The following is a 15347-nucleotide window of genomic DNA, read 5'->3' as shown; positions in this document are numbered from 1 at the left end:
CTGGATCCTGTCAGGGAGGCCGCGTGGGGATGGGGGGTGGCTGGGCTGCGTCTGCGCCTTCATAACCGCCTGGGAGGCGGAGAGGAGAAGCTGCGCCTGTGGGCAGCGCGGCTGAAGGACGGACTGACGGCGGCAAGGGTGGGGTTAGAAAGAGGGCGGTCAAGTCGCCGGCGTCCTTCTTTAGCCCCCTTCGTCCTGGAAATCGTAGGGGTTGCTGCTCCGTTCCCTCTGCCACCCTCCTTCTCCTTCCCTGTCCTGTCCCGTTGTTTTAACGCTTCTTTTGGGACACAGATTTTAGGGGGTGGGTGGGAGAGAGAGAGAGAGAGAAAACACGCTCCTGTTTTGCAAGAACAGCAGCTTTCTTGGCCATGGTCCTCTTTTCCCTTTTACTGTCCGTCCCCCCGTCTCCATATATCGAGACTTCTGCAGCTTTTCCAGACCTTCTTCCCCGTCCCACCCCCAGCCTTCTTTCCTTTGCAGTTTAATTGCAACCATATGTAAACTAACTAGAAATAACTTTCCATGTATCCTAAAGGGATTCATTCCCTCCCAAAAGAATGGATTTCCAATGGCAGCTATTGCTTCTCTTTCCTAACTTCCCTCCACCTTCAGCCACTTTTTCCTAGCATACTTTGCTTTTCAGTTTCCTCTATTTCTTTATTTTCTCAACCTTCCTCCTCCAATTTGCTTTCTTTCCCTCCCTGCCGCCCTCCCTCTCCCCCCTCTCACACACCCACACCCACACACCAACAGAAGGTTTGAAGATCCTCCCCTTCAGTTCAGACATCTTCCCTTCTCTCCTCCTTTCTCATCCTTGGACCCCCTTAGCCCCAATCCTTCCTCCTCCAGCTGTGCTGTTGCTCCGTCATCCTTTGTGTCTGATGGCGAGTAGTGGTGCCTGTCAGTGCCACGATATTTGGACGAGGTTTCTCTTTCTTCCCTGCTTTTTGGCATCCCTTCAAAATGTTTCTTGGGTGAGCAGCAGGTGAGCATGTACATCCATGGGGAAAGAAGGCAGGGTGGGAGATGGAAAGAACTGGCATCTGTTCATTCTGACAAAGTTATCCCTCTCCAGTAAACTCAACTTTTATTAGGGACCATGATGTTGGTGAAATGTTTCTTTAAGAATCCTGGGGAGAAAAACTGAATTTGAGATAGATATCCATTGTTGGTGGCTGGTGGAAAAGGAGCAAACAGAAAATTAGTTTCAGTGTTAATTTCATAGCCACAGCCATCATTTCAGCAGCATAATTTTAAAAAAACAGTTAAAGGAAACTTTTTTCCCTTTAAAAAATAAAATTTTATGCTAAAATAAAGTTGTTGTTTTAAAAGTTTCTTTTAAAATTCTGGAGAGGCACATTATAAAATGTTCATAACCTGTGGCAACAGCTAGGTTGCTGATTGTTTGAAGTGCAAGATTTCATGGAAAATATTTACTGTGTTTAGTTCGGCATTTGCATCATGGTGATTGCATCCACCTTCTAAGTTTAACCAAGGAATGGTAGGTCTTAAGGTTAGAAGATGTCATCTTTAGAACAAGCACCTGTTTTGTTTTAAAGAGCTTTGACTTGCCTACTTGTAGTTCTAAAAAGTTAGAAATTTATTTCTCTTCATCATCTGACAGTTCTTTCTCAATATGTTTTTAAAGTTACATGGAAATGTCAGTTAGACTAATTGAAATTGACAATATTCCAAAAGCGATTTGTTCATGTTTTTATCCTGAGCCTGCTGCTTTTAGAATAAAAACTAAAAGTTGGAGCAATCATATGGCGTGTGAATTCTTGTTTCTGCCCACTTATATTGTAAAGTTAGTTTGGCTCTTACTGACTGTTAGCTGACAAAATATATAAATAGTTTTGGATAGCTTATTTGGCCATGTTTACACTACATAGGAAAATATTTTTGGTCTCATGCTGTGCTTTGTTAATCAGGCAGATCGTTTTGTGGATACATAGAGAAAATTATTTTTTTAAAAGGTCAGTGCCTATTTTCTTCCTAGAAAAACAGGTATTATTTTAACTGGTTTTAATTAGAATATGTTCTAATCATTTAATCACCAAATATCTAATCAAATATTTTGGTACAATGTCATGTTCTTGCATTAAATCATGACATTATACCAAAATATCTGAACATAATTAACTCTTGGTTTGTTTTAGAAAATGTTCTGAATGCTCTTTGCATTTTCTCTGCCATTTAATACATATTTAGAATATCTGGGGCTTTAGGAGAATTGTGAGAAATGACTTTTGAGAATCTTAATCCTTTTTGAATTAAGCTGAGAATATTTCTCTAAGTGGAACCATTCTAGGAGGCCTGAGAGCAGTTAAAGTAGACAATTTCCTGTCAGCCTGTTCTCTTTATGCATTCCACTCTTATTGGGGGTTTTTCGGGAGTGGGGCGCGTTTGGAAACTGTTCTGCTGTTTGATTTTGCAAGTCCTTTAGCTTGACAAAACTGTCTCTTCTCTCATCTCAGTTGCCTCATGGATTTTCAGGACCAAACATCAAGATAATTTACTGATTTTAGCTCCCACTGGAGCTAAACTGATCCCAACCTTATTGGGAAGTTCTTCTCGTAAAAACTTCTGCTATATACATGATCTTACCCCACTCTCATTCATTTAGGAAAGGTTGAAATATGAGACATTCATAATTACCGGTAATTGTGTTCCTTATCAACAAGCTGTTTTGGATTTTTCTTCTCTGAATGCAAAATGTATTTGGCAAGTCCAATCCAATATATTATTCCTTATACTTAACATACGTGAATGTTCAAGATAAAATCATTTGGGCAGCTTTTATTTTGAAGAAAAAAACATTTGGTAATAAGTGTTAACAACTTATGAGAGGGAGTAAACTATGAAGTGATATAATATCCTCTTTTTCTTATGTAAAGTACCCTGCAGAATGGCTAACTGTAGTATTTTTCAAGTGAATAATAATATCCTTTCATTTTCAGTCAATATATTTGTAAAATGATGCAGAAATGCTTTATGTGGTCCAGATAATATGCGAAAAGCCATTATGCGAAAAGCCATTACACAACTTCTGTTCTAGTCAAAATTTGGTATCAAAAAAGAGATTATGTGCACTTGAAAAGAATTAGGACATGGCTTCTAGCAATATTCTGTCTTCCTGATTTAATGTAGGAAAAGATCAGTCAAATATCTTGTGTGTTCTCCCTTCAGGATAAAATCTATATCAAGCTTTAAGTGAAGTTAAAGTGAATGCATCAATTTCCATACTCTTTCAGATTAGATATGACATTATAGTCAGAGGCAATCATGTGTCGAGGAACAATGGCTAAAGCTCTTCAGTGATTTTCATGCTATGATGACTCTTCTTGTAGCCAAAAATCATATGACTCAAAAGAATTCTTTGCTCTATTGTTTCTGTGAGAGCTAGCTTCACATTTAAATGTTTTTCAAGTGCAGTTACAAATGGAAGACACAAACCTCCTTTTTACTGAGATGACCTGTATCACCTCTGCTAATTTTCTGTTAAAATAAAGCAGATGCCATATCTTGACTTACCAAATGGCTCATTCCATTAATGCTGCCCTCCAGGTGAAAATATATTTAATAACTAGACTGCCATTTACTTTAATTTGTTTTGTTGACATTAGCTGATATGAAGTTATGTGTATTTAGTTTAAATACATGTCTATATGTTATAAAGCGGAGAGGGTGACACTGATGATAAGGAGAAGAAGAATGAAATACAGACTTTAGTAAATCTATATGAATAAAATTTATGTGAAGGCTTCTTTTTAATTGGATTTGTGTTTTTTTTGTCATCAGATTATCAAAATGTAATTGGCCTTTATGTTGATAAAGTTATAGACCCAATTTGTGCTAATAGTATTTTGTAGTCATATGCATAAGATTGTTTAACTCTCAATTGTAGATTTAGGTATTGCTTTAAATCTATCATTAAGTTCAGCCTGGTGCTTGTTAATGTAACATTTAATCAAAATTCTTTTTGTCTTGCTCAATCACTGACTGAGTGATCATATATAAACCCTAAAGGGATAAATAGGGAATCTCTGGGTGACAATATTATGATTGGTAAAGACATAAAATGATAATAAATTAATTAAACAGAGGGTAGGAGTGACAGCTTTGTTCTTTTATCATCTCGGTTAGTTTATTAAAAGAAGATTATTAGGGCTGAGAGAGTGTGGAATGTAGAAAGGAAAATTATCTATACAATTGGAATCACAGATTTCTTTTTTCCCAGAGTAAGAAAACAAGCTTGTCAATATTTTAGAAAAACAGTGAGTTCAAAAGACATTCTTTTTCTTAAAACTTCGACAAGCTTAGTCCTTACTCTGGGAAAAAAAACCCTGTGATTTTAATTATGAAAATAATTTTTAAAATTCCTCTAAAAACCAAAAGAGGTGTTCTTGAACTCTGTAATACTGCATTACCTTTTAAATAATGAATGAATTTGTGTGATTTCCTCCCAAATAAAGCTAATGATTTCATTGCAGTTAGGGCTAGATAAGAAATAAATATACCAATTACTCTTAATAATTAAATGTTAATATATTAAATAAAACCATGACATAATCTTCCAGCTTTATAAAATATATCAAACTTTGTATGTCATTAACATACATTTTACAGACACTCCAAGCTCTATAGCTTTACTACTATATACCATATGAGCAGAAATGCCTGAAACATATAAATATTTCTAGGAGAAGCCAAACCCAAATTAATGCTTAGATTAATTCTTGCAATTTTCTTGGCGAGATTTTGGAAATGGTTTGCCATTGCCTTCTTAGAGCTGAGAAAGGAGAGTGACTGGCCTAAAGCCACCTTCATGGCTTCATGCCTAAGGTGGAAATAGAACTCATGGTCTCCCAGATTTTATCCTGGTGCCTTAACCACTACATCTATGTTATTATTATCATCACTATTGCATTTTATTTTCACCAAAGGAAAGTACAAAAAATATTGACAAGTTTGATTTAACAAGGATTTTAATTGATTAAACATTTTGTAGAATAAACAGATACGAAAATATGAAAAAAAAACTTTATTCCAAAGTAATGTTCCTTTACATGAATAATACTTTTAAGAATACTGTATTCACAAGAAAAGGAAGGTGAAAGCCAATTCATAAGCTTGGTAATATTCAAACGCCTAAACTTAATTACCATACCATTGTCATTTTTTTTAGTTGTGAGTATCTTCTAAAATAGTGACAACTCCCTGAGAGATCACAGCTTACCTTTTGTGAATCATTGAACTTATATAAGAGCATTAATAGTTGAGACAGGATGCTTGTATTTCTTTTGCTTTAAGGTTTCTCTTACCCCCAAAAAATTGAGGTGTTTGGTTTCAATAAGTCTGCAGTAGTATAGGTAATGCAGTCCAAAGCTTTATTCAAAGCATCCCTCCTACCAAGAAAAAGATATTATAAAGTTAAGTGTGATTGTGAAACACAATAACTGGGGGGGGGGTGATTCTCTCTGTTCTAACGCTGAATAGCTTAGTATTTTGGAACTAGATTGTTTTAAATTTAAAAGGGGGAAAGGGGGTACATATCAGAAGTGGAAAGAGGTCCAGTCATATAGGGAGAGTATTGACAGGTAATCTAATACTATAATTGTAGAAAATGAAAGCCTCAACTAAGCTGATTTAGCAAAGGATGTTAAGAAATACAAAAAGAGCATCTTGGTACTTGTTCAAAATAACTGGGAAAGAAACAGTACGCCAGCTAATGAATGAAGGTAATAGATGATGAGAAATAGCAAAGAAGATGTAGCAATACTGAACTTCTGTTCTGATATGTGGTTTTTTTAAAAATATATGTACTACCAGCAAGTTATGAAGAGCAAGATAAAGGGACATGATTGAAGTTTGAAAGTGATAGAACCATGGTCAAATAATAGTTCTTTAACATGAGAAGTTAAATCTCTAGGACTAAGTTAATTACATTCCAGGGAACTGAGGGAACCAATTCTTGGTTGAGCTGAATCTTAGGAAGTTACTATCTAGACCAACCTATCCCACAGAACTGCTGTTTTGAGGATAGAAATTAGGAAAGCCGCACCATGTACTCCATCTTAATCTTGAAGAATCTGATGATAGCTACGATAAGAGGCTTTCAAAGGATATTTAAAATATTGAATAGGGCACAATACGGTTAACCAGGAGATTTGTAAGAAGACATCAGGTACAAATGAAACTGCTCCTATGCTAAATTACACTACTGATCAACATGCCGAATCCATTCAAATTCCTTGGTTCATATCTATTCTACTTGGTGCCCCTGCAGCTTCAAATGTGCTTCAAGGGGTTGGGATGAGCCTCAAATGGATTTGAAAAGAACTCGGGACAAGTGTACATGTCTTGTCTTCTTGACTTTGGCTTTTTATACACTTTTTCTTTACACATATTCCATCTATAGCAGGGGTTCCCAACCTTTTCTATACCCCCGCACTCCTAGAGCACTTTTGACATATTTTCGCACCCCTTACAAAAGTAAATCATTGTGTGCATATAATTATGCATATACACTATAATTTTGAAACTTCCAAACCCAAGTTTCTGCACTCCCTAGAATATCGTCTCACACTGCCGGTTGGAAACCCCTGATCTAGAGTTTCCATATCTTGCAAACTGTGAGGAATATTCTGATTTTTCAGGCAAGAGTGTAGCTTCTCTCATTGTGGTTTTCTTCCTGTGGATTTAGTAATGTCATAATAAACTTGCATTTAAAGATGCTTTTTAAAACTGCAATCTTCGTAAAGTGGCCTAGCTGATCCAGATTCTATTATGATGCACTTCAAAAAATATTGTGTCCCTAAATTTTCTTTTGAAAACATAATACACAAAAGAATAAGGCAAAGAAAGGCATGAACTGTGCATGAATTATACCTTGAGGGAGTCTTACTTTAGGTAATGTCATTTCTTTCCTCTGCGGTTCCTTAAAAGCATTTCCATATGTCAGGATTTTATAAAATTGCTTTTAGTGAAACAAGTTATTTTTATAATCCTTTTCAGGACATAAAGCCTAGGTGCTTCAGATGCCTTAGGGGATACTCTTCTAAAAACTCATTTTGAAAATCAAATGACTAAAATACCCGCTCTGTGACATATTTTAATTAGTTTCTGTTTTTAAAATGACCTGAAAGTGTCAGCAGCGCAGAATAGCATCTCTTAACATCATGCTTGTGTGAACTTGTATTGTAAGAAGTGTTAGATGAATTTTTGACTATCTTTTATTTGTTGACCTACTTTATCTCTCATTTGGGTTTTTGTTTGGGTTTTTCTTTTTGCTGTTGAATGGTTTTTCGAGCTTGAATGTGGCATTTGTCCAAAGGCAAGCAAAGAATGTGGGGAAATGGTCTTTTCCCAAGAATGGAAGTTAAATTAATCTATAGTTTGTTTGTCTTAACTTGATAATGGAGGAAGCTCTGGAATGCTAATTAGATTTGAATTCCATTAGATGTGATTCAGAACATCATCACTCACAGATCCATTTATCTGAAAGCCCTAAAAGATGAGTAGTGACTCCAAGGATCTACTGATGTTTTATTAAGAAATTAAAATAGTGGCTATGCCACTATTTCTTGCTTCAAACAAGAAATCTTAAACTCTAATTTTTACCATTCCATAGAGATGGGATCTACCAATTAGTATGCTGTCCATATGAGCAAAATTTTGTTTCCATTTGGGCAGCTTCTCTGCATGTATATTCCCCCATCAAATTAAAAATGGAGCTTCCTGTTTCTAGTTCTTAAATCCTTCAAAACAAAGATGAACACTGGTATTACAGCTGAGTGTTCAGAAAAGTCTGATATTCAAAGACTTTGTGCATATACTGTATAAGTATTTCCTAGAGTAATCATTACTGAATGTGAAATGTACTGTACTGCAAGTCTCAATTCATAGATTATTGAGGGAAATTAAATTTTTTATATTAGTCTGAACGCTAATATAATTTGGAGGGGGGGGAACCCTGAAATCAAAGGCATAACTTTGGGGAAAACAATATTAAAATGGTGGTCTAAATTGTGTAGTGTTGAACTGCTGCCTGCTTTCTCTGGCACACATATTGTCTTCAGTACTGTTATGACTGTAAGAGATGAATGAAATTGGAGAATAAGCAAATAATGGTTAAGGAAAATTATCTCTGGTACACATTTGAATTTAATTGACCAAGTTCAATCTTAGTTGTCCTACTGGTAGTTCTCAACTTACAATCATTCGTTGAATGACAGTTCAAAGTTACAACACTGAAAAAAGTGACTTATGACAGTTCAGCAATGGAAAATTTGGGCTCAACTGTGATCATAAATCAAGGACTGCCTGTATTAAACTTTTACTCTATGTAGTTTTTCCTTGTCTACAGAATCCCTCACACACTGCTAGATTCACACACAACATTGCAGCTGCTGTAGTTGTTCACTTTGAAGCTGTCCTTCAAAATCTCTCCCCAAATTTTCTTTTCTTTGAAGTAAATTGAAGCTTAGGGTAGGATAGGCTACCAGATTTTCCTTATGTTGGGCTAGAATATTCCTTGGAATAGAGCTATAATCTGGCTGCAATGTGTATACTTGTAATGTCCTATCAGTGTACAGGAAACAGGATCGTCTGCTCGGTCTCGTAAACATTTTGATAAGTGATTAATGATGAATTTAACTAAGCATAGGTAAGAGCTCATGTTCAATCCTGTACCATGATGATAAAGGGTGGTGAAGCATTCTCACCCTTATTCCATCATCAGACTGTTGTCCAGTTGCTAATATCCTGTTGCAGAGGGAATAAGGAGCATTTACTGTCTGCCTGTTTAAGGATGTTGTACAATTCTTTCCCAATAAAGTTGCTTAGATTCACCAGAGTCTTGATTCCACATCAGTGAGGTTTGAAATGGTGACTGCTCAACATATTACTTGGAATTCATTCTAGCTTATAGACTTGATGAAACAAATAAAAGACTTGGGGCATGAGCCCGGCTATCTATAGATCCATGCCCTTCCTGGCTTTTTCAGATAGCCAGAGCAGAAGAGAATAGTTGTGAACAGGAGATTCATAACACTTCTTCGGTGGATGAAGTTATCCCAGTTGCCTGTAATAAGACATTAATGTCCCCCTTCTGAAGGGGGCTCCCCTGGACCCCAAAATCTGGGCGATTATTGTCTAGTCCCCAATATTGCTATTCCAATTAAGGTGGTTGAAAAAGAAGTTATGTCTCCAATTGTAGAATCCTTGAGGAGAAGAAGCTTGTTGGTATCCATTTTAATTAAGTATATGCCAGGCTAGGTATTGGACTGAAATAACAGTAATCACTCTAGTAGAAAAGATTTGTCACAACCTGGGTGACAGGAATGCATTTGATCCTTTCAGTGACCTTTGGTGTCATTGACAAGGCTGAGTAGTTTGAGGGTTGGTGCCACTATTTCACAATGATTTTCCTCCTTCTAAGTGAGTAATTACAATCAGTGGTAGTGGAGGAGAAAAGTTGGTTCTGTGGATTTTTGATTCTCTCACTCCTGTTGCTTAGCATCTCTGTGAGGCTGCTGGATAAATTTTACATCAGTCTGTGTTGAGGTACTATCTCTATGCTTATGATACCCAATTATATCACTGAGCCAGAGATGCTGTTGAGGTCTTTGTTAGTGGCTGGAGGCTAAATGGGATGAAAAAAGTTGAGGCTTTATTCAATAAGAAGGGCTTACTCTTTGTTCAGAGATCATCTGTTTTTTTAATCTACTTTGTTGATTACTCTAGGTAGGGTACCACTTGCCCTACAAGGGGAGGTCTATCACTTGGTTTTTCTCACAGCTTTCTCATAGTTTTGTGACAACTGTTTGATGGACAGATGGTGAAGGTATGCAAGATGGCTTTTAGTCAGACAGATAGACAGACAGACACAAGTACTTGTGTGTGTGTATACATACATATACATACATACATACATACATACATACATACATACATATATAGAGGAGGGAGGGAGAGGGAGAGAGAGAATTGCAATATACTATACTTAGCTGTAATCTCTGCACTGTATTTTGCATTCTGATAGCGAGAGCTGTTACTGCTAAGTTACACCAATATTTCAGGCTTTGTTCTAGTTGCCAGTAAGCCTCTGAGTTACTGACAATAGAGTGTTGGGTTCAATATTCAGAATGTTGGGTTAACCCTTAAAATTCTAAATGTGTTGGCTCACATTTAGAGGTACTGCCAAGACCATCTTCTTCTTGGTAAAATTGACCCATGACGTATACTCATTCCATGTCACAATATTGTGGGTCCCCCACTCCACATGAAATAAATTCACCAGTGGCCTAAGGATAAGGTTGTTTGATGATGCCCTTCCCCAATGAAATAGCCTGTTCTCCCAAAACATGACATCAGTGACAATCCTGACTTCATTCCAGAATGGGGTCAGATTATTCTGAGTGGTTAAAAGTTCGCACTGTTTTTTAAATCTTTGTTATGTCCTTTTTATTCTTATAAACAGTGTTCAAATTCTAATTATGTAGAAATGTGAGAAATAAATATGTTGAATACTTTCTTTTCCATTTTCATAGGTATAGCCTCAGAACACATGAGGAGTGCTTTCTGTGAAGAATTTGGGCAACGTTAGTTCTGGAATCTTTATGAAGCATTTAACTTTAAAGCATGGCAGAAAATAAAGAAAGGAAACCTAAAAATGCAGATGTGAGACCCAAAACCAGCCGGAGTAGAAGTGCAGACAGAAAGGACGGATACGTATGGAGTGGAAAGAAGCTTTCCTGGACAAAAAAGAGTGAGAACAGTTCTAATGCCGAAATGGCAAACGCCTCAGGAATACCTACATTAAGCCTAAGGAACCAGGAGAGAAAACAGAGCTGTTCTTCAGCTGAGATGGAGTTGGAACATGTATGTGGTCACAGGTTCCTAAGCCGTTCTTTTAAACAGAAATTGCAGGATGCGATGGGACAATGTTTTCCCATAAAGAGTTGCAACACTCGGCGTTCTTCAGGGCTGTCACCAAAGAGGAAAATACATATCAGTGAGCTTATGCTGGACAAATGCCCTTTCCCACCACGATCTGAGCTAGCATTCCGATGGCACTTAATCAAGCAGCACACTGCCCCTGTAAGACAAAAATCTGAAAGCTGGCTAAGTGTGGGTTCATCCAAAGGTGAAAGGAAAGATGAAGACCTGAGAGAGATTGACGGGACAGATGAGCCAGACTCCGATGTATTGCAGGAAAGTAACGTTATTGACTCCTATCCGTGTGATCCTCAAGAGGAATCTGCCATGGGTGGCAAGCAGCTAAAGAGCAGCAGAGAGGAAAGTGACATGGACTCTGATGATGAAGTAGTGACACTCTGCACCAGCTCCAGGAAGAGAAACAAACCACGGTGGGAAATAGAGGATGACCTTCTGCAGCTGCAGATGCCACTCAGATATCACACCCAGATTGATTATGTTCATTGTCTGGTTCCTGACCTCCTTCAGATCAATAATAACCCATGTTACTGGGGAGTGATGGATAAATACGCTGCAGAAGCACTTTTAGATGGAAAGCCAGAAGGGACTTTTTTATTACGTGATTCTGCCCAGGAGGATTACTTATTTTCCGTTAGTTTCAGGCGTTATAGTCGTTCTCTTCATGCCAGGATCGAACAGTGGAATCACAACTTCAGCTTTGACGCTCATGATCCATGCGTCTTCCATTCTCGTGACATTACTGGGCTTTTAGAACATTATAAAGATCCAAGCTCTTGTATGTTCTTTGAGCCACTTCTCTCGACTCCCTTACACAGAACTTTCCCTTTTTCCCTTCAACATCTATGCAGGACAGTTATTTGTAATTCTACAACGTACGATGGCATAAATGCACTTCCTGTTCCTCCATCTGTAAAGCTGTATTTGAAAGAATATCATTATAAATCAAAAGTAAGAGTCCTCAGGATTGATGTACCAGATCAACATGCCTAGAAAGACATTCTGGAAATTATTTATAATTATTCTGGGAGATTTTGTTTTTATTTCTCTTTCTTATTAATAAAATTTTCATGCAAAAATATCTACAGATCATACTTAACTTTGCCTGAGCCTTATGTCCAAATAGATTTTTACTTCTTGCCCCAATGAACAGGTTTCTGTAAAAAAACACAAAATTGGTACTAATATTCTATAAAGTTTTGTGAAATTTCAAGGAAGCTATTTTTAAGTTTTCATTCAAGCTTAACTTTTTAGATACGAAGCTAAGTCAAGATTAAATTTGACTTATCTTTTATAAACTAATTTATATGCACTACAGGCATGCTTGAAAAACTGAATATAGTAGCTCTTCCAGAATTGCCAATTTGTATGTTTTTTTTTAAATTATCCTGTCCTTGCTATAAAAAATAAAATTAATAAGATTGTGATGCTCCTACCATTCTGGGTACTGGTGGTTTTAAATTTCATATAGGTTGCTTAAATTTTGAGATTAAATGTCACAACCATATGCTGTTTGTCAGAACATGATTTGGAGTTTTTATCATTTTTAATAAATGTTGACTATATATGTCTAATTTTCTGGGCATCTTACTAAGAACCCTAAAACTATTGTGAAGTTTCTTAAAAGATTTTGATATGAAGTTAGTACATGTTTTAAAAAGAACTATGTGTTGAAGCACAAGTAGATGCTGGTACCACAAACTAATAGTCATAAATGTTAAATGAAATGCATGAAAATAGTCTGATGGGTGTTTATCTAACTACGTCAGATCATACTCCCCTGTCCTTCACTCTTATGTCAGGGGGCTTTGGATCTTTTTCTCAGTCTGCTGACTGTCCTTTGGTGCTATTTGTTTATTTGTTTTGCGATTTAACTATTACATAGGCAATTTCTAAGGGCAACTATGGCTAGGAAAGCAATAGTAGCAATAGTTAGACTTATATACCGCTTCATAGGGCTTTCAGCCCTCTCTAAGCTGTTTACAGAGTCAGCATATTGCCCCCAACAACAATCCGGGTCCTCATTTTACCCACCTCGGAAGGATGGAAGGCTGAGTCAACCTTGAGCCTAGTGGGATTTGAACAGCCGAACTGCTGAACTGCAGTCAGCTGAAGTAGCCTGCAGTGCTGCATTTAACCACTGCGCCACCTCGGCTCCTAATTAACTATTAACTATCCATGTTCCTCTTCACTTAAAACGTATTCTCTTGGAATATCCAATTCTCTACGTGACATTTAAAGTGAAGAAAAAAGATTTCACAGAGGCCAGTAGAAGTATAGAGAATCAATAGAATCAATGAGAATAGAGCTGGAAGGGACCTTGGAAGTCTTCTCGTCCAACCCTCTGCTCAAGCAGGACACCCTATACCCATGATGGCGAACCTATGGCACGCATGCCAGAGGTGGCACGCAGAGCCTTCTATGTGGGTACATGCGCCATCGCCAGCTACTCTTCTGATTTTTGGCAGCTGGTCTTCTCGGGCACCAGAACTCTAGAAAACTGCCCCCAAAAATGGCAATGACCTTTTTTCGTGCTGTTTTTGAGGCTTTTGCAGGACATTCGTGGCCTGAAAATGGTCTGAAAACAGCCTAAAAACAGCCACAAAATAGGCATGCGCATGCCGGCCAGCTGGTCTTCGAGTTTCAGGTGCTCCGGTGTGCATGCACACGTGTTACAGTTTGGCACTCTGTGCCGAAAAGGTTCGCCATCACTGCCTTATTCCATTTCAAATAATGGCTCTCCAGTCTTTTCTTAAAAACCGCCTTCTGTACTTACATACTCAGTGTAATTATATATAAGAATACATACATATACTGAGAATCTCCACAGACATATAGATGCAGATGGAGATGTGGAGGAGAGAATGGTGCAGTATAATGGCAGTTATAATTACAACAATGGTAGGAAAAGGAAAAAGATTTGTAGTTCATTATCAAGCGAGATACTGTGAGACTAGAAAGATTTCCCCAAGGTAATGTACTTTGGGACGGGAAGATAAATGAAACTCTTTTTAAAAAGAACAACGCTTCCATGGCATATGGATGTTATTTGGAGTGAATCTCATGAGTGTGCTTACATTGTTATTGCTTCTGAAACTGCTTCCCAAATTTCTGAAACAAGAAATGGCAAAATTATTCTTCTAAATCTGTCTCATGTCCATAAAATCATACATTCATGCCTAGAACTCCTAAGTCAAGAGTTAACTCTTGGTAGGCTTGAAAAAAGGGAAGGGAGAAAAGATCCAGGGATATCCTGCTAAAGATGAGATGGATAAAAACCTGCCCTTGGAATCTGGGCATCTTCAAAACCAGTTCATGCATTCATAAGCTTTTTGTTGTTGTTGTTGTTTTAAATGATGTTTGGAATATATACAATAATCCAGGAAGCTTAGCCTGGATCAATGGATGGAGTGCCATAAAAATATTGTTCACACCTAGCAACCACATATATTTTCTCTACAACAATCTCTCCCAAGCCTGGTCTTTCAGGTCTTCCGACAGAGCATCTGTTGCCACTGTAACTGAGTTCATCCACCTTCCTTTTTTGCAGTTGTGGTTTGGGGTCCAAAGTACGTCACAGTTCCCCAAACCCCTTTCAATATAGTGTTCAAGAATGAACATTGACTGCAGGCGAAATAATTCCCTTTGTTCGTTTGTTAAACTTGGCATACCCATATGTAAATTGCTACCTACTGAATACAGATTTGTTTCCATGTGTCTGGGCCACCATGTTTTTAATGCCTTTCGGCACTCTGCTTGTTTCCTTACCTTATCCCTAAATAAAGCAGTTCCCTTATGCACACTCAGGCACACAACCTATCTACTTTTCAAATTTTTGCCATTCCTTTCTTACCATGCCACTCCAGTGTTTACCAAGCACATACTTTGGTTACTCCTGTCATGCAGGCAAGTGTTGTTATTGCAGATGATCACAATCACCAAGAATAGAGAGAAGAGTGTCCTTAAGATAAATGTTAGAACAATGTTACCCTCCCCTTTCAGACATCAATCTCTTGGGGGGGGGGAAGGCACAAATTGAACTAGATATACAATTTATCTGCATCCTCAAGGATAGCACTGTGTCACCCTAGGATTAAAAGTAACTGGGTTTTTCCATAATTTTAAAACTCAAGGTTACAAATATCTGATTCTATTTTAGCAATAATATTTCATTTCATTTAGAAACTGAAATTATTCTTGATTTCTTAATCAGATTCTATTTCTTTTTTGTTTGGTCCCCATATTGCTATTAGATCTTATGCTTCCTTATTTATTTGAACAGTGATTCTTCAGACACTGTTGCAAAGCATTTCTTTGGAAGAATTTGCAAAGCCCTATAAATGGCACCAATCCTTGAAAATGTCATTAATATCACTTTTCTGTTTAGG

At 37.4% G+C, this 15347-nt stretch overlaps 1 protein-coding gene across 1 annotated transcript; it reads left to right on the top strand.

The window, feature by feature from the left end:
• Positions 1-89: 89 nt before the first annotated feature.
• On the top strand, positions 90-12526 carry SOCS4 (suppressor of cytokine signaling 4). The gene is made up of 2 exons (XM_032209802.1): positions 90-985; positions 10554-12526. The coding sequence occupies exon 2, from the start codon at positions 10645-10647 to the stop codon at positions 11950-11952; it is 1308 nt and encodes a 435-aa protein (XP_032065693.1). The 5' UTR covers positions 90-985; positions 10554-10644; the 3' UTR covers positions 11953-12526.
• Positions 12527-15347: the final 2821 nt, after the last annotated feature.

This window comes from Thamnophis elegans, chromosome 1 (assembly GCF_009769535.1).
Source record: "Thamnophis elegans isolate rThaEle1 chromosome 1, rThaEle1.pri, whole genome shotgun sequence".
NCBI lineage: Eukaryota > Metazoa > Chordata > Lepidosauria > Squamata > Colubridae > Thamnophis > Thamnophis elegans.
The sequence above is the reverse complement of the archived record's forward strand: the minus strand, read 5'-3'. Positions and strand labels throughout refer to the sequence as shown.